The sequence below is a fragment of the Scyliorhinus torazame genome, chromosome 19, assembly GCF_047496885.1.
Source record: "Scyliorhinus torazame isolate Kashiwa2021f chromosome 19, sScyTor2.1, whole genome shotgun sequence".
NCBI lineage: Eukaryota > Metazoa > Chordata > Chondrichthyes > Carcharhiniformes > Scyliorhinidae > Scyliorhinus > Scyliorhinus torazame.
In genome coordinates, this window is record NC_092725.1 from 95,676,978 (window position 1) to 95,695,786 (window position 18,809).

Sequence of the window (18,809 nt, forward strand, 5' to 3'; positions counted from 1 at the left end):
CCCCCCTCCCGTCTCCCTCCCCTCCCTCACTCCCCCTCCCCTCCCTCACTCCCCTCCCCTCCCTCCCTTCCTCTCTCCCCTCCCCTCCCTCCCTCCCTCCCCTCCCCTCCCTCCCTCCCTCCTCCCCTCCCCTCCCCTCCCTCCCTCCCCTCCCCCTCCCTCCCTCCCCTCCCCTCTCCCTCCCTCCCTCCCCTCCCTCCCTCCCTCCCTCCCCTCCCTCCCTTCCTCTCTCCCCTCCCTCCCTCCCTCCCTCCCTCCCCTCCCTCCCTCCCTCCCCTCCCCTCCCTCCCTCTCTCCCCTCCCTCCCTCTCTCCCCTCACTCCCTCTCTCCCCTCACTCCTCCCCTCTCCTCCCCTCCCCTCCCTCTCTCCCCTCCCCTCTCCCTCCCCTCCCTCTCTCCCCTCCCCTCTCCCCTCCCCTCCTCTCTCCCCTCCCTCTCTCCCCTCCCTCCCTCCCTCCCCTCCTCCCTCCCTCCCTCCTCCCTCCCTCCCCTCCCCACCCTCCCTCCTCCTCCCCTCCCTCCCTCCCCTCCCTCCTCCCCTCCCTCCCTCCCTCCTCCCTCCCTCCCTCCCCTCCCTCCCTCCCTCCCCTCCTCCTCCCTCCCTCCCTCCCTCCCTCCCTCCCCCTCCCTCCCTCCCTCCCCTCCTCCTCCCTCCCTCCCCTCCCTCCCTCCTCCTCCCTCCCCTCCCTCCCTCCCTCCCCTCCCTCCCTCCCTCCCTCCTCCCTCCCTCCTCCTCCCTCCCTCCCTCCCTCCCACTCCTCCCTCCCTCCCTCCTCCTCCCCTCCCTCCCTCCCTCCCCCCTCCCTCCCTCTCTCCCCCCTCCCTCTCTCCCCCCTCCCTCCTCTCTCCCCCCTCCCTCCCTCTCTCCTCCCTCCCTCTCCTCCCTCCCCCCTCCCCTCTCTCCCCTCCCCTCCCTCCTCCCCTCCCCTCCCCTCCCTCCCCTCCCCCTCCCCTCCCCTCCCCTCCCTTCCCCTCCCCTCCCTCCCTCCCTTCCCCTCCCCTCCCTTCCCTCCCTCCCTCCCTCTCTACCCTCCCTCCCTCCCTCTATCCCCTCCCCTGCCTCCCTCTCTCCCCTCCCTCCCTCCCTCTCTCCCCTCCCCTCCCTCCCTCCTCCCCTCCCTCCCTCCTCCCCTCCCTCCCTCCCTCCCTCTCTCCCCTCCCCTCCCTCCCTCTCTCCCTCCCCTCCCTCCCTCTCTCCCCTCCCCTCCCTCCCTCTCTCCCCTCCCCTCCCTCCCTCTCTCCCCTCCCTCCCTCCCTCTCTCCCCTCCCCTCCCTCCCTCTCTCCCCTCCCCTCCCTCCCTCTCTCCCTCCCTCCCTCCCTCTCTCCCCTCCCCTCCCTCCCTCTCTCCCCTCCCCTCCCTCCCTCTCTCGCCCTCCCCTCCCTCCCTCCCTCTCTCCCCTCCCCTCCCTCCCTCCCTCTCTCCCCTCCCCTCCCTCCCTCCCTCTCTCCCCTCCCTCCCCTCCCTCCCTCTCTCCCCTCCCTCCCTCCCTCTCTCCCCTCCCTCCTCCCTCTCTCCCCTCCCCTCCCTCCTCTCTCCCCTCCCCTCCCCTCCCTCCCTCTCTCCCCTCCCCTCCCTCCCTCCCTCTCTCCCCTCCCCTCCCTCCCTCTCTCCCCTCCCCTCCCTCCTCTCTCCCCTCCCCTCCCTCCCTCTCTCCCCTCCCCTCCCTCCTCTCTCCCCTCCCCTCCCTCCCTCTCTCCCCTCCCCTCCCCCCTCTCTCCCCTCCCTTCCCTCCCTCTCTCCCCTCCCCTTCCTCCCTCTCTCCCCCCCCCTCCTCCCTCTCTCCCCCCCTCCCTCCCTCTCTCCCCCCCCTCCCTCCCTCTCTCCCCTCCCCTCCCTCCCTCTCTCCCCCTCCCCTCCCTCCCTCTCTCCCCCTCCCCTCCCCTCCCCTCCCTCTCCCCTCCCCTCCCTCCCTCCTCTCCCCTCCCTCACTCCCTCTCTCCCCTCCCCTCCCTCCCTCCCCTCCCCTCCCTCTCTCCCCCTCACTCCCTCTCTCCCTCCCCTCCCTCCCTCTCTCCCCTCCCCTCCCTCCCTCTCTCCCCTCCCCCTCCCTCCTCTCTCCCTCCCCTCCCTCCCTCTCTCCCCTCCCCTCCCTCCCTCTCTCCCCTCCCCTCCCTCCTCTCTCCCCTCCCCTCCCTCCCTCTCTCCCTCCCCTCCCTCCCCTCTCTCCCCTCCCCTCCCTCCCTCTCTCCCCTCCCCTCCCTCCCTCTCTCCCTCCCCTCCCCTCCCTCCTCTCTCCCCTCCCCTCCCTCCCTCCCCTCCCCTCCTCCCTCCCCTCCCCTCCCCTCCCTCCCTCCCCTCCCTCCCTCCCTCCCCTCCCCTTCCTCCCTCCCCTCCCTCCCTCCCCTCCTCCCCTCCCCTCCCTCCCCTCCCTCCCCTCCCCTCCCCTCCCTCCCCTCCCCCCCTCTCCCTCCCCTCCGTCCCCTCCCCCCTCCCCTCCCTCCCCTCCCTCCCCTCCCCTCCCTCCCCTCCCCTCCCCTCCCTCCCTCCCTCCCTCCTCCTCCCCTCCCTCCCCTCTCCTCCCGTCCTCCCCTCCCTCCCTCCCTCCCTCCCCTCCCTCCCTCCCTCCCTCCCCTCCCCTCCCCCTCCCTCCCCTGCCTCCCTCCCCTCCCCTCCCTCCCTCCCTCTCCCCTCCCCTCCTCCCTCCCCTCCCTCCCTCCCCTCCCCTCCCTCCCTCCCTCCCCTCCCCTCCCTCCCTCCCTCCCTCCCCTCCCTCCCTCCCTCCCCTCCCTCCCTCCCCCTCCCCTCCCTCCCTCCCCTCCCTCCCTCCTCCCTCCCCTCCCCTCCCCTCCTCCCTCCCCTCCCTCCCTCCCCTCCCCTCCCCTCCCTCCCTCCCCTCCCCTCCCCTCCCTCCCCTCCTCCCCTCCCTCCCTCCCTCTCTCCCCTCCCCTCCCTCCCTCCCTCTCTCCCCTCCCCTCCCTCCTCCCCTCCCTCCCTCCCTCCTCCCTCCCCCCCCCTCCCCTCCCTCCCTCCCCTCCCCTCCCCCCTCCCCTCCCTCCTCCCCTCCCCTCCCTCCCTCACTCCCTCTCTCCCCTCCCCTCCCTCCCTCTCTCCCCTCCCCTCCCTCCCTCTCTCCCCTCCCTCTCTCCCCTCCCCTCCCTCCCTCTCTCCCTCCCCTCCCTCCCTCTCTCCCTCCCCTCCCTCCCTCTCGTCCCCTCCCCTCCCTCCCTCTCTCCCCTCCCTCCTCCCTCTCCTCCCCTCCCCTCCCTCCCACTCTCCCTCCCCTCCCTCCCTCTCTCCCCCTCCCTCCCTCCTCCCCCCTCCCTCCCTCTCTCCCCTCCCTCCCTCCCTCTCTCCCCTCCCCTCCCCTCCCCTCCCCTCCCCTCCCCTACCCTCCCCTCCCCTCCCCTCCCCTCCCCTCCCTCCCTCTCTCCCTCCCCTCCTCCCTCCCCTCCCCTCCCTCCCTCCCCTCCCCTCCCTCCCTCCCTCCCCTCCCTCCCCTCCCCTCCCTCCCTCCCCTCCCTCCCTCCCCTCCCTTCCCTCCCTCCCCTCCCTCCCTCCCCTCCCCTCCCTCCCTCCCCTCCCCTCCCTCCCTCCCCTCCCCTCCCTCCCTCCCCTCCTCCTCCCTCCCTCCCTCCCCTCCCTCCCCCTCCCCTCCCTCCCTCTCTCCCCTCCCCTCCCTCCCCTCTCCCCCCCTCCCTCCCTCTCTCCCCTCCCCTCCCTCCCTCTCTCCCCTCCCCTCCCTCCCTCTCCCCTCCCTCCCTCCCTCTCTCCCTCCCCTCCTCCCTCTCTCCCCTCCCCCTCCTCCCTCTCTCCCCTCCCCTCACTCCCTCTCTCCCCCCCTCCCCTCCCCTCACCTCACTCCCTCTCTCCCCTCCCCTCCCTCCCCTCCCCCCCCTCCTCCCCTCCCCCCCCCCTCCTCCCCCCTCCCTCCCTCCCCCCTCCCCTCCCCTCCCCTCACTCCCTCTCTCCCCTCACTCCCTCTCTCCCTCCCTCCCTCCCTCTCTCCCCTCCCCTCCCCCCTCCCCTCCCTCCCCTCCCCTCCCTCCCCTCCCCTCCCTCCCTCCCCTCCCCTCCCTCCCTCCCCTCCCCTCCCTCCCTCCCCTCCCTCCCTCCCTCCCCTCCCCTCCCCTCCCTCTCTCCCCTCCCATCCCTCCCTCCCCTCCCCTCCCCTCCCCTCCCTCCCTCCCCTCCCTCTCTCCCCTCCCCTCCCTCCCCTCCCTCCCCTCCCCTCCCTCCCTCCCTCTCTCCCCTCCCCTCCCTCCCTCTCTCCCCTCCCCTCCCTCCCTCTCTCCCCTCCCTCCCTCCCTTCTCCCCTCCCCTCCCTCCCTCTCTCCCCTCCCCTCCCTCCCTCTCTCCCCTCCCTCCCTCCCTCTCTCCCCTCCCCTCCCTCCCTCTCTCCCCTCCCCTCCCTCCCTCTCTCCCCTCCCCTCCCTCCCTCTCTCCCTCTCCCCTCCCCTCCCCTCTCCTCTCCCCTCCCCTCCTCTCTCCCCTCCCCTCCCTCCCTCTCTCCCTCCCCTCCCCCCTCTCTCCCCTCCCTTCCCTCTCTCCCCTTCCCTCCCTCCCTCTTCCCCTCCCCTCCCTCCCTCTCTCCCCTTCCTCCCTCCCTCTCTCCCCTCCCCTCCCTCCCTCTCTCCCCTTCCCTCCCTCCCTCCCCCTCCCTCCCTCCCTCCCCCTCCCTCCCTCTCTCCCTCCCTCTCTCCCCTCCCCTCCCTCTCTCTCTCCCTCCCCTCCCCTCTCTCTCCCCTCCCCTCCTCTCTCCCCTCCCCTCCCTCCCTCTCTCCCCTCCCCCCCTCTCTCCCCTCCCCCCCTCTCTCCCCTCCCCTCCCTCCCTCTCTCCCCTCCCCTCCCTCCCTCTCTCCCCTCCCCTCCCTCCCTCTCTCCCCTCCCCTCCCTCCCTCTCTCCCCTCCCCTCCCCTCTCTCCCCTCCCCTCCCTCCCTCTCTCCCCTCCCCTCCCTCCCTCTCTCCCCTCCCCTCCCTCCCTCTCTCCCCTCCCTCCTCCCTCTCTCCCCTCCCTCTCTCCCCTCCCCTCCCTCCTCTCTCCCCTCCCCTCCCCTCTCCCCTCCCCTCCCTCTCTCCCCCCCCCTCCCTCCTCTCCCCCCCCCTCCTCCCTCTCTCCCCTCCCTCTCTCTCTCCCCTCCCTCCCTCTCTCCCCTCCCCTCCCTCCCTCTCTCCCCTCCCTCCCTCTCTCCCCTCCCCTCCTCTCTCCCCTCCCCTCCCTCCCTCTCTCCCCTCCCCTCCCTCCCTCTCTCCCCTCCCCTCCCTCCCTCTCTCCCCTCCCCTCCCTTCCTCTCTCCCCTCCCCTCCCTCTCTCCCCTCCCCTCCCTCCCCTCCCCTCCCCTCCCTCCCTCCCTCTCTCCCCTCCCCTCCCTCCCTCTCTCCCTCCGCTCGTTCCCTCTCTCCCTCCGCTCGTTCCCTCTCTCCCCTCCGCTCGTCCCTCTCTCCCCTCCCCTCCCTCCCTCTCTCCCCTCCCCTCCCTCCCCTCTCTCCCCTCCCCTCCCTCTCTCCCCTCCCCTCCCTCTCTCCCCTCCCCTCCCTCTCTCCCCTCCCCTCCCTCCCTCTCTCCCCTCCCCTCCCTCCCTCCCTCTCTCCCCTCCCCTCCCCTCCCTCTCTCCCCTCCCTCCCTCCCTCTCTCCCCTCCCCTCCCTCCCTCTCTCCCCTCCCCTCCCTCCCTCTCTCCCCTCCCTCCTCCTCCCTCCCCTCCCCTCCCTCCCTCTCTCCCCTCCCCTCCCTCCCTCTCTCCCCTCCCCTCCCTCCCTCTCTCCCCTTCCCTCCCTCCCTCCCCCTCCCTCCCTCTCTCCCCTCCCCTCCCTCCCTCTCTCCCCTCCCCTCCCCTCCCCTCCCTCCCCTCCCCTCCCCTCCCTCCCTCTCTCCCCTCCCCTCCCTCCCTCCCCTCCCTCCCTCCCTCCCTCCCCTCCCTCCCTCCCCTCCCCTCCCTCCCTCCCTCCCCTCCCTCCCTCCCTCCCCTCCCTCCCTCCCTCCCCCTCCCTCCCTCCCCTCCCCTCCCTCCCCTCCCCTCCCCTCCTCCCTCCCCTCCCTCCCTCCCCTCCCTCCTCCCCTCCCCTCCCCTCCCTCCCTCTCTCCCCTCCCCTCCCTCCCTCTCTCCCCTCCCCTCCCTCCCTCTCTCCCCTCCCCTCACTCCCTCTCTCCCCTCCCCTCCCCCCCTCCCCTCACTCCCTCTCTCCCCTCCCCTCCCTCCCCTCCCCCCTCCCCTCCCTCCCCTCCCCTCACTCCCTCTCTCCCCCTCACTCCCTCTCTCCCCTCCCCTCCTCCCTCTCTCCCCTCCCCTCCCCCCTCCCCTCCCTCCCCTCCCCTCCCTCCCCTCCCCTCCCTCCCTCCCCTCCCTCCCTCCCCTCCCCTCCCTCCCTCCCCTCCCCTCCTCCCTCCCCTCCCCTCCCCCCTCCCCTCCCCTCCCTCCCTCCCCTCCCCTCCCTCCCTCTCTCCCCTCCCCTCCCTCCCTCCCCTCCCCTCCCCTCCCCTCCCTCCCTCCCTCCCTCTCTCCCCTCCCCTCCCCTCCCTCCCCTCCCCTCCCTCCTCTCTCCCCTCCCCTCCCTCCTCTCTCCCCTCCCTCCCTCCCTCTCTCCCCTCCCCTCCCTCCCTCTCTCCCCTCCCCCTCCCTCCCTCTCTCCCCTCCCTCCCTCCCTCTCTCCCCTCCCCTCCCTCCCTCTCTCCCCTCCCCTCCCTCCCTCTCTCCCCTCCCCTCCCTCCCTCTCTCCCCTCCCCTCCCTCCCTCTCTCCCCTCCCCTCCCTCTCTCCCCTCCCCTCCCTCCCTCTCTCCCCTCCCCTCCCTCCCTCTCTCCCCCTCCCTCCCTCTCTCCCTTCCCTCCCTCCCTCCCTCTCCCCTCCCCTCCCTCCCTCTCTCCCCTTCCCTCCCTCCCTCTCTCCCCTCCCCTCCCTCCTCTCTCCCCTTCCCTCCCTCCCTCCCCCTCCCTCCCTCCCTCCCCCTCCCTCCCTCTCTCCCCTCCTCTCCCTCCCTCTCTCCCTCCCCTCCCTCTCTCTCTCCCCTCCCCTCCCTCTCTCCCCCTCCCCTCCTCTCCCCTCCCCTCCCTCCCTCTCTCCCCTCCCCCCCTCTCTCCCTCCCCCCCTCTCTCCCCTCCCCTCCTCCCTCTCTCCCCTCCCCTCCCTCCCTCTCTCCCCTCCCCTCCCTCCCTCTCTCCCCTCCCCTCCCTCCTCTCTCCCCTCCCCTCCCTCCCTCTCTCCCCTCCCCTCCCTCCCTCTCTCCCCTCCCCTCCCTCCCTCTCTCCCCTCCCTCCCTCCCTCTCTCCCCTCCCCTCCCTCCCTCTCTCCCCTCCCTCCCTCTCTCCCCTCCCCTCCCTCCCTCTCTCCCCTCCCCTCCCCCTCTCCCTCCCCTCCCTCTCTCCCCCCCCCTCCCTCTCTCCCCCCCCTCCCTCCCTCTCTCCCTCCCTCCCTCTCTCCCCTCCCTCCCTCTCTCCCCTCCCCCTCCCTCCCTCTCTCCCCTCCCTCCCTCTCTCCCTCCCCTCCCTCCCTCCCTCTCTCCCCTCCCCTCCCTCCCTCTCTCCCCTCCCCTCCCTCCCTCTCTCCCCTCCCCTCCCTCCCTCTCTCCCCTCCCCTCCCTCCCTCTCTCCCCTCCCCTCCCTTCCTCTCTCCCCTCCCCTCCCTCTCTCCCCTCCCCTCCCTCCCTCCCCTCCCCTCCCTCCCTCCCTCTCTCCCCTCCCCTCCCTCCCTCTCTCCCCTCCGCTCGTTCCCTCTCTCCCCTCCGCTCGTTCCCTCTCTCCCTCCGCTCGTTCCCTCTCTCCCCTCCCCTCCTCCCTCTCTCCCCTCCCTCCCTCCCTCTCTCCCCTCCCCTCCCTCTCTCCCCTCCCCTCCCTCTCTCCCCTCCCCTCCCTCTCTCCCCTCCCTCCCTCCCTCTCTCCCCTCCCCTCCCTCCCTCCCTCTCTCCCCTCCCCTCCCTCCCTCTCTCCCCTCCCCTCCCTCCCTCTCTCCCCTCCCCTCCCTCCCTCTCTCCCCTCCCCTCCCTCCCTCTCTCCCCTCCCCTCCTCCCTCCCTCCCCTCCCTCCCTCCCTCTCTCCCCTCCCTCCCTCTCTCCCCTCCCTCCTCCCTCTCTCCCCTCCCCTCCCTCCCTCTCTCCCTTCCCTCCTCCCTCCCCCTCCCTCCCTCTCTCCCCTCCCCTCCCTCTCTCCCCTCCCCTCCCTCCCTCTCTCCCCTCCCCTCCCTCCCTCTCTCCCCTCCCCTCCCTCCCTCTCTCCCCTCCCCTCCCTCCCTCTCTCCCCTCCCCTCCCTCCCTCTCTCCCCTCCCCTCCCTCCCTCTCTCCCCTCCCCTCCCTCCCTCTCTCCCCTCCCTCCCTCTCTCCCCTCCCCTCCCTCCCTCTCTCCCCTCCCCTCCCTCCCTCCCTCCCTCTCTCCCTCCCCTCCCCTCCCCTCCCCTCCCTCTCTCCCCTCCCTCCCTCTCTCCCCTCCCTCCCTCTCTCCCCTCCCCTCCCTCCCTCTCTCCCCTCCCCTCCCTCCCTCTCTCCCCTCCCCTCCCTCCCTCTCTCTCCTCCCCACCCTCCCTCTCTCTCCTCCCCACCCTCCCTCTCTCTCCTCCCTCCCTCCCTTTCCCCCCTTACTCTTTCTCTCTCTCTTCCCTCTTTCTCCCTCTGTCTCTTTCTCTCTCTTCCCTCTTTCTCCCTCTGTCTCTTTCTCTCTCTCCCCCCTTTCTCTCTCTCTCCCCCCTCTTTCTCTCTCTCTCCTCCCTCCTTCTCTCTCTCTCCTCCCTCCTTCTCTCCTCCCTCTTTTTCTCCTCTGTCTTTCTTTCCTCCCTCTTTCTCTCTCCTCTTTTTCTCTCCTCTCTCTCTTTCTCTCTCTCTTTTGCTCTCTTCCCCCCTGATTTCTATTTTAATGCAATGTGTCTGTTGCGAGGCTGCAGTTCCATATTTCAGGATCATCAGGCGTGATGGGGAAGGAGGAGTGTCACAATTTGATCAGGGAATCAATTACAGCAGTAGAGCAATAACATCTTTGAAGGCTCTTCAACTGAAGCCACATGGGTAGAAAGTATAACCCAAAAGAAGAGCAGATATGTAGGCAAGTTTCAGATAAGTGTAAAAGTAATAGGGTAGTAGTTTGGGATTTCAACTTCCCCAACATCAACTGGGGTAGCAATTGTGTAAAAGGCTGAGAGGGAGCGGAATTCTTTAAATAATCCAGAAGAACTTTTTTTAGCCAGTCGTAGAAGGTCCTACAAGAGAGGGGCGGTCCTGGACTTAATTTTAGGTAATGAAGCCGGGCTGGTGGGTGAAGTATCATGGAATCCCTACGGTGTAGAAAGAGCACACTACACAGGCCCACACCCCCACCCTATCCTTTCACCATTAATCCCACCTGAACCTTTGGGCCAATTTGGCATGGCCAATCCACCTAAACTGCACATCAGTGGGGGAGCATTTTGCAGACAGTGATCATAACTCCGTTAGATTCAAGATTGCTATGGAAAAGGACAAGGATGGGGCTGAGATCAAAGTTTAAACTGGGATAAGGCCAATTTTAATACTGAGGTTAAAGTCCAACAGGTTTGTTTTGAATCACTAGCTTTCGGAGTGCAGCTCCTTCTTCAGGTGAATGAAGAGTTGGGTTCCAGAGACACCAATATAGACAAAGTCAATGATGCAAGATGATACTTTGAATGCGAGAGGTGCATTTGGTGTAGACTACTTGACTTCAGCAAGGCTTTTGATAAGGTGCCACTGATAGCGAAGGTAAGAGCCTGTGGGATCCCAGGACATTTGGTAAATTGGATCCAGAATTGGCTGAGTGACAGGAAGCAGAGGATGATGGTCAAAGGGTGTTTTCCGACTGGATGCCTGTGTCCAGTGGAGTCCCTCAGGATCACGTTGGGGTTCTTGCTTTTGGGGTTTATATAAATGATTTAGACATGAATGTAGGAGGTTTTGCTGGTGATACGAAAGTTGGTGGGGTGGTAAATAGTGAGGGGAATAGCCTTAGATTACAGGAGGATGTAGATGGACTGGTCAGATGAGCTGATCAGTGGCAAATGAAATTCTATCTGGTGTGCGGTGATGCACTTGGGCAGGATAAACAAGGCGAGGGATAAACACCAGGACCCTGAGAAGCACTGAGGATCAGAGGGACCTTGGTGTGCACGTACACGGGTCCCCTTAAGGAAGCAGAGCAGGCGGATATAGTGGTTAAGAAGGCACAAGGTATACTGCCTCTGAAGTACAGACTTTAAGAGCAGGGAGATTATGCTGAAACTGTGTGAAACGTTAGTTAGGTCACAGTTTGAGTATTGTGTAGTTGCAACATTCTAACACCGACGTTTGTAACAGCTAATTCAAATCTGAACTGCGTGAAATATATTGTACTGAAGGAACCAGCTGAGCTCTATTAGTTATATAGGAGAGATGTGATAGCACTGGAAAGGTTGCAGAGGAGATTTGCCAGAATGTTGGGCGGGATTCTCCCCTACCCGGCGGGGCGGGGGTTCCCGGTGTGATGGAGCGGCGGGAACCCCACTCCGGCGTTGGGCTGCCCCAAAGGTTCGGAAGTAACCCTCACCTTGAGGGGCTAGGCCCGCGCCGGAGCAGTTTCCGCTCCACCGGTTGGCAGGAAAGGCCTTTGGCGCCACGCCAGCCGGGGCCGAAAGTCTTCGCCGGGCGACGCGGGTCCGCGCATGCGTGGGAGCGTCAACAGCTGCCGATGTCATCCCCGCGCATGCGCAGGGGAGGGGGGTCTCTTCCGCCTCCGCCATAGTGAAGACCATGGCGAAGGCGGAAGAAAAAGAATGCCCCCACGGCACAGGCCCGCCCGCGGATCGGTGGGCCCCGATCACGGGCCAGGCCACCGTGAGGGCACCCCCTGGGGCCAGATCGCCCCCCCCCCCCCCCCCCCCCCCCCCCCAGGACCCTCCCGGAGCCCGGCCGCGCTGCCTTGTCCCGCCGTTCAAAAGGTGGTTTAATCCACGCCAGCGGGACAGGCATTCCAGCAGCGGGACTTCGGCCCATTGTGGGCCGGAGAATCGGCGGGGGTGGGCCCGCCGACCGGCGCGGCGTGATTCCCCCCTCCCGAATCTCTGGTGGCGGACACTTCGGGACACAGCAGGGGCGGGATTCACGCCAGCCCCCGGCAATTCTCCGACCCGTCGGGGGGGGTCGGAGAATCCCGCCCGTTGCCTGGGCTGGAGAGTTTTAGCTATGAAGTGAGATTGGATACACTGGGGATGATCTCCTTGGAGCAGAGGAGACTGAGGAGGACACGATAGAGATGCATAAAATTATGAGGGACATAGATAGATTAGACGGGAACAAACTTTTCCTCTTGGTAGAGGGATCGATGACTAGGCAGCATTATTTAAGGTAAGGGGCAGGAGGTTTAGAGGGATTGAGGGAAAACCTTTTCACTCAAAGGCTGGTGGGCGACTGGAACCCGTTCCGTTGCCTGAAAGGGTGGTGGAGGCAGAGACCCTCATAATATTTAAGTTGTATTTCGATGTGCACTTACGATGCCAAGACATACAAGTGCTGGAAAAAGAGATTAGAATAGTTAGATGGTTGTTTTTGACTGGCAAAGACACATGGTGGGCTGAAGGGCCTTTTCTGTGCTGTAGACCTCTATGGCTCTCTCTCACTTTCTCTCTCTCTCACTGCCCCCACTGTGACTCTGTCTTTCTCTCTGTCTCTCCCTCTCTGTCCATCTCTCTCTCTGTCCCTCTCTCTCTCTGTCTCTCTCTCTCTCTCTCTCTCTGTCTCTATTTATTCATCTAATTTTATCTTATTTTTTATAATTACTTGGTTATTCTGCACTGTATTTTACTCCTCCCCACATCTAAGTCTAGTCGCAGTAAACACTGCTGATTTCACTTAAAATAATATTAAGATTCTGACCATGGATTTTCTCTTGAGCCGGTGTTGGCTTTGATTGTACAGGTGCTTTTGGATTGTCGGCATTGTTTTATTGTGTTGTGATAAAGGTTAGCCCTCTTGTGAAACTGTTGTTGTATCATTCAGATTAATGTGGAAATTGAAACGGATTATCATTGATACTGTTATGTCTAGTAATAGAGTAGATAGATTAAACGCAACTGAAGGGGCACAGACCTTTTGTTGGCTGGTGTATGATTACACGGATGAGGAAAATAAAGAGTCTGAAGCTCTAATATTGAGCTCTTGCCAGGGTTTTTGGAGATTGGACAAGCTGGTCCAATTACCAGCTTTCCCTTGCAATCGAATTCCACAGCACTCAGCTTTGCATTGCGTCCCCGGGGTTGTGATATTGATCCGCAGTCTGTGCTCCTGATCTGACTCCGGTCTGTTAATGAGTGCCGGGCTTCCCGCTCTGCTTTGTTGGGATGGTGCGTTACTTGGGAGGGAACGTGCAGGTGGTGGTGCACCCATGCGCCTGCTGCCTCTGTTCCTCTAGGTGGTAGTGGTTGCAGGTTTGGAAGATACAGGTCTATGGATTCTTGGTAAGTTGACGCAGTGCATCTGGGAAACACTGCGCCAGTGGTGGATGGAGTGGATGTTAAAGGTGGCAGATGGGGTGCCAATCAAGCGTATTGCATTGTCCTGGATGATGTTGAGCTTCTTGAGTGTTGTTGGAGCTGCACTCATCCAGGCAAGTGGAGAGTATTCCACCACACTCCTGACTTGTGCCTTGTAGATGATGGACAGGATTTGGGCAATCAGGAGGTGAGTTACTTGCCACAAGATTCCTAGCCTCAGACCTGCGCTTGTAGCCACAGTATTAATATGGCTAGTCTTCATGGATGTTCATCAGTCAAGCTTCTTGCAAGAATAAAAAACAAAATCAACATGGTTTACAGATTTGCTCCTTGAAGATGTTGGGGAATTGTTCACAAATTTGTTTCTGCGGTTTTGATGTTAAATGAAATTTCTGACCGAAGTTTGCTGTATTTCGGGTAGTGTAGCACAATACGAGTTTCAGGCAGGAGGACCTTCACTCCATCTTGCCTGTCTATCTGCAGAATTGGAGCCAGGCTATCAGGAAACACTTTGTCGCACATAGCGTAATGGAAATCTAGAATTCTCAACCCTTCCCGTCCCAAAAAAGCTGCTGTTGAGCCAGCAATCAAAATAGGGCGGCACGGTAGCACAGTGGTTAGCACTGTTGCTTCACAACGCCAGGGACCCGGTTCAATTCCCGGCTTGGGTCACTGTCTGTGTGGAGCCTGCACGTTCTCCCCCCGTGTCTGCGTAGGTTTCCTCCGGGTGCTGTGGTTTCCTCCCACATTCCAAAGATGTGTGCATTAGGTGGATTGGTCACGCTAAATATACCTCTGTAGTGTCCAAAAAAAGTTAGGTGGGGTTGAGGGGATAGGGTGGAGGTGTGAGCTTAGGTAAGGTGCTCTTGGGGCAGCATGGTGGCGCAGTAGTTAGCACTGCTGCCTCACGGCGCAGAGGTCCCAGGTTCGATCCCAGCTCTGGGTCACTGTCTGCGTGGGTTTTGCCCCCACAACCCAACGATGTGCAGGGTAGTTGGATGGCCACGCTAAATTGCCCCTTCATTAAAAAAAATTAATTGGGTACTCTAAATTTATTTTTTAAAATGTAGAGTGCCCTTTCAGGGGCCAGTGTAGACTTGATGGGCCGAATGGCTTCCTTCTGCACTGTAAGTTCTATGAAAGGAATTTTCAAATCTAAGATTGATGTATTTTTGTTTGATGAGGGTATTAAGGGTTACGGAACCAAGAGGGAGTTAAGATGCAGATCGGGCATGGTTGAATTAATTGACAGAACAATCTCCAAGGGCCAAATGGCCTATTCCTGTTCCACTGCATTTCAAATTACACTGCCTAAGTCTCATTTGGCAACAAAATCTACCTAATTAAATTTAAAATGGTTACATTTTTTGTATAATATTTTTTATTTCTTTGCAACAAAAGACCTTGGCAGATCTGGACGGCAGTCTAGCATACATTGCGGAGATCGTCACTAAGGTACATTGATATTTTCTTCAAATCCTGACTGTTCGTATTTATTACCGCCAATTCCCAGTTCTGACCTAAGTCGCTTTTTCTTGTATTAGTTAAATGCCTTCGATCGACAGCACCTTGATGACATTGATTTTGACGAGCGCCTGTTCGCATTCCAACTTGCAACTAGCACTATCAAAGAGATGAGAACTTTGGATATGGTATATCTGATTCCAGTTATGCACAACTGCTTCTATTCCATTCAGGTTTGTATAGAACCTCCCAATACATGGTTACACCACAGACTTGCTTTCTTAAAACCAGACAATGGAAATCCTTCAAACCAATGGGAGGGTTTTTTCAGATCAGTGTTTTTGTGATCTGGAAAATACAAAACCTCAAACTACTTTTTAAGTTTTCATCCCCATGGTTTTGCCCGTCCCTATCTCTGTAATCTCCTCCTCCTCTTCTTCCCCCCCCCCCCCCCCCCCCCCCCCCATTCCTCCAAGATCTCTGCGCTGATTTATTTCTGATCTCTTCAGTCCTGTTTTTATCCACCAGTGATGGCAGTGCCTTCAGCTGCCTGAGCTCCATCTCTGGAATTCCCTCCCTGAACCTCACTCTCCTCCTTTAAGGTATTCCTTAGCACCTACCTCTTGGACCAAACCTTTGGCGATTTGACCTAATATTTCCTTATGTAGCTCAAGTGTCAAGTTTTGTCTTAACTGCTCCTGGGCGCAGAGGTTAGCAACGCTGCCTCACAGTGCTGAGGACCCGGGTTTGTTCCCGGCCTCTGGTCACTCCGTGTGGAGTTTGCACGTTCTCCCTATTCTCCCCATGTTTGTGTGGGTAGGTGAATTGGCCACACTAAATTGTCTCTTAATTGGAAAAACTTTTTTTAAAAGCCCCTGGGAAGTACCCTGGGACAATTTATTATATTCATGGCTCTATATAAATGTAAGTTGTTCCTGTTTCAGCAGCGTGCAAGTCACGGTTTGAAAATCCATTCAAGAGACTTCCGGTTGAGGCTATGCGGAGCTAAGCTGCACGTTCGGCAGCTCCCGCTTGGAACGGACTCTTTTCAGGGCCCCCAACGGCATTTTTGTTCAACATTTCCCGGTGTGGGAAGAAGACTGCAACATTCCCCCGACAGTGGATGGCTTGGACCAGGAGCGGGGCGACTAGAAAAGTGGTGGTGAAGAAGCCAAAGAAAATGCGAGGGAAGAAGAGCAAGATGGCGGCGGGCGGGGACCAGGCAGCGTGGATGCAGTGGGCGCAGGAGCAGCAGGAGGTTATCCAGCGCTGCTTCAGGGAGCTCAAAGCGGACCTGCTGGAGCCGATGAAGGCTTCTATTGATAAGCTGCTGGAGACCCAGAAGGCCCAGGTGGCGATCCGCGAGGTTCGACAAAAGATCTCAGATAATGAGGACGAGACCTTGGGCCTAGCGGTAAAGGTGGAGGCGCACGAGGCGCTCCACAAGAAATGGCAGGAACGGTTCAAGGAGATGGAGAATCGGTCGAGGTGGGAGAATCTGCGGATCCTGGGCCTCCCGGAGTGGTCGGACGTGGGGGCCTATGTGGTCACCATGTTAAACTCACTGATGGGAGCGGGGTCCTTCCAGGGGCCCCTGGAGCTGGAAGGGGCCCATAGAGTGCTGGCGAGGAGGCACTAGGCTAACGAGCCGCCGCGGGCGGCGCTGGTGCAGTTTCATCGGTTCGTAGATCGGGAGTGCATACTCAGGTGGGCCAAGAAAGAGAGGAGCAGCAGGTAGAGAACGCGGAGGTTCGAATATACAAGGACTGGAGTGCGGAGGTGGCGAAGAGGAGGGCCGGGTACAATCGAGCGAAGGCGGTGCTGCACAGGAAGGGTGTGAAGTTTGGCATGCTGCAGCCGGCGCGTCTGTGGGTCACCTACAAGGACTGGCACCATTATTTTGAGTCCCCGGAGGAGGCGTGGGCCTTTGTTCAGGTCGAGAAGCTAGACACAAACTGAGGGTCGGGATGGGGGGTCGGGTGTGGGGATAGTCGGGGATTGTTGTTGTTGTGTTACATTTTGAGGGGTGGTTCTTTGTTCTTGTTTATTTTTGGCTCGGTGTGGGTGGTTAGGGTGGGTTGGGCACTGTTTTGGTTGGGCCTGTCGGGTGGGCTCTTGGAGGGGGGGCAAGTAAACGGAGTAGGGGGTGGATGGCCGGTAGGGGGGAATTGGGCCCCACGGGGGAGGGTGAGGCCCGGGTCGGGGGTGAGGGGACTGGGCCTGTAAAAGGAGCTGCGCCAGAGGAGGCGGGGCCGGGCAGGTGGAAAGCGCGGGCTTTTTCCCGCGCTGAAGGCTGGAGGAGGCGGGGCCGGTGTGGGGAAGCGAGGGTTGTTTCCCTGAGCTTGGGATGGAAGGGGGAGGCGGAGAGCCTGCTGGTGGGTAATGGAGGGGGAGGGGAAGTCCCACAATGGGAGGAGTCGAAGGAGAGGCGGGAGCGGCCGGGGTCAGCAGGAGTCAGCTGACTTGCGGGAGTGCAATGGGGGGAGCAATGCAGCTAGGAGGGGTCCTAGCTTGGGGGGGGGGAGGGGGGACCGGGTTGCAGCTGGTATGGTCAAGTGGGATCTTTAGGGAGTAGAGTGGGGTTGGGATGGGGATCTGCCGCCGTGGGGAACGGCCCGGGCATGGGGCGGGGGCGTGTGGTTATGGTTAGTCGGCAGGGGAGGGGGTGGGTAGCCCCCTGATCCGGCTGATAACCTGGAACGTAAGGGAACTGAACGGGCCGGTCAAGCGGGCCCGGGTGTTCGTGCACCTGAAGGGGCTGAAGGCGGATGTGGTCATGCTCCAGGAGACACACCTGAAGCTGGCAGGTAAGATTGAGGAAGGGGTGGGTAGGCCAGGTGTTTCATTCAGGGTTGGATGCCAAAAATCGGGGGGTGGCGATCTTGGTGGAAAGAGGGTGTCGTTCGAGGCGTCGAGCATTGTGACAGACAATGGCGGCAGGTACGTAATGGTAAGTGGTAAGCTGCAAGGGGAGAGGGTGGTGCTGGTCAACGTTATGAACTGGGACGATGCGGGTTTTATGCGGCGTATGTTGGGTCGGATCCCAGACTTGGAAGTGGGGGGCCTGATAATGGGGGGGGACTTTAACACGGGCGTTGAATCCGGCACTGGATCTCTCCAGGTCTAGGACGGTAGGAGGCCGGCGGCGGCTAAAGTGCTGAGGGGGTTTATGGACCAGATGGGAGGGGTGGACCCTTGGAGATTTGCAAGGCCGGGGGCTAGGGAATTTTCATTCTTCTCGCACGTTCATAAGGCCTATTCCCGGATCGACTTTTTTGTTATGAGCAGGGCGCTGATTGCGAGAGCAGAGGATTGGATTGGATTGGATTTGTTTATTGTCACGTGTACCGAGGTACAGTGAAAAGTATTTTTCTGCGAGCAGCTCAACAGATCATTAAGTACATGAGAAGAAAAGGAAATAAGAGAAAATACATAGTTTTAGAGTTAATTTTTAAAAGATTAGAACGAGTACAGGTTAAGTAAAAAGTGGATCTGTTTGGGAGACCTCGCAGAGAGTCGCCTCGCTCCGGCGCCCCCTGTTGGGCCCGTTGCTGGTTAGGACCTTCAATGAGGAGGGGGAAGGGAGGGAGGATGTCCCGGGCACTGATCTCCTTGATCCTGAAGCGGGACAAGGAGCCCCTGCAGTGAAAATGAAATGAAAATCGCTTATTGTCACAAGTAGGCTTCAATGAAGTTACTGTGAAAAGCCCCTAGTCGCCACATTCCGGCGCCTGTTCGGGGAGGCTGGTACGGGAATTGAACCGCGCTGCTGGCCTGCCTTGGTCTGCTTTCAAAGCCAGCGATTTAGCTGTGAGGGTCTTACAGGCCGATTTTGTTGTTAAATGTAGATGCCCAGGTGCTGGCGAAGGTCTTAGCCACGAGAATTGAGGATTGGGTGCCGCAGGTCATCCACGATGACCAGACGGGGTCGTGAAGGGGAGGCAGTTGAACGCAAATGTGCGGAGGCTCCTGAATGCTATTAAGATGCCGGCAAGGGAGGGGGAGGCGGAGATAGTGGCGGCGATGGACGCTGAGAAGGTCTTCGATAGGGTAGAGTGGGGTTACTTGTAGGAGGTGCTGAAGAGGTTCGGGTTTGGGGAGGGTTTCGTCAGGTGGGTTAGGCTGTTGTACGAGGTCCCGATGGCGAGTGTGGCCACGAACAAGAGGAGGTCTGAGCACTTTCAGTTGCATCGAGGGACAAGGCAGGGGTGTCCCCTGTCCCCCCCTGCTCTTCGCACTGGCAATTGAACCCCTGGCTATGGCACTGAGGGAGTCAAGAAACTGGAGGGGGCTGGTGCGGGGTGGGGAGGAGCATAGGGTGTCGCTCTTTGCAGACGACTGGTGGGGGGAATGCCGGAGGTAATGAGGATCCTCACGGAGTTCTCAGGGTACAAGCTCAACATGGGGAAGAGCGAGTTGTTCGTGGTTCACCCAGGGGACCAGGAGAGGGGGATTGGCGAGCTCCCACTAAAAAGGGCGGAGAGGAGCTTCAGGTAATTGGGGGTCCAGGTGGCCAGGAGCTGGGGGGCCCGGCATAGACTTAATTTCACGAGGCTGGTGGAGCAAATGGAGGAGGTGTTCAAGAGGTGGGACGCGTTGCCGCTGTCTCTGGCGGGTAGGGTGCAGGCAGTTAAGATGACGGTGCTCCCAAGGTTTTTGTTCCTGTTCCAGTGCCTCCCCATGTTTATCCCGAAGGCCTTCTTTAGGCGGGTCAACAGGAGCATAACAGGGTTTGTGTGGGCGCGAGGGACTCCAAGGGTGTTCCTGGAGCGGAGTAGGAATGGGGGGTGCTGGTGCTGCCCAACCTCTGTGGGCACTACTGGGCCGCCAATGCGCCGATGGTGCGCAAGTCTGTGATGGAGGAGGAGGGGGCGGCATGGAAGAAGCTGGAGACGGCGTCTTGTGAGGGTACGAGTCTGGAGGCGCTGGCAACGGCGCCGCTGCCAC

General features: G+C 61.8%; 1 protein-coding gene across 1 annotated transcript in view; it reads left to right on the forward strand.

Annotated features, from left to right (window-relative positions):
* The window catches only part of utp20 (UTP20 small subunit processome component), a 206,642-nt gene that overhangs the window by 103,938 nt on the left and 83,895 nt on the right, over nt 1-18,809 (forward strand). The window contains 2 exon segments of the mRNA XM_072484851.1: nt 13,800-13,853; nt 13,943-14,095. Of these exon segments, the coding sequence (XP_072340952.1) occupies nt 13,800-13,853; nt 13,943-14,095 (207 nt within the window).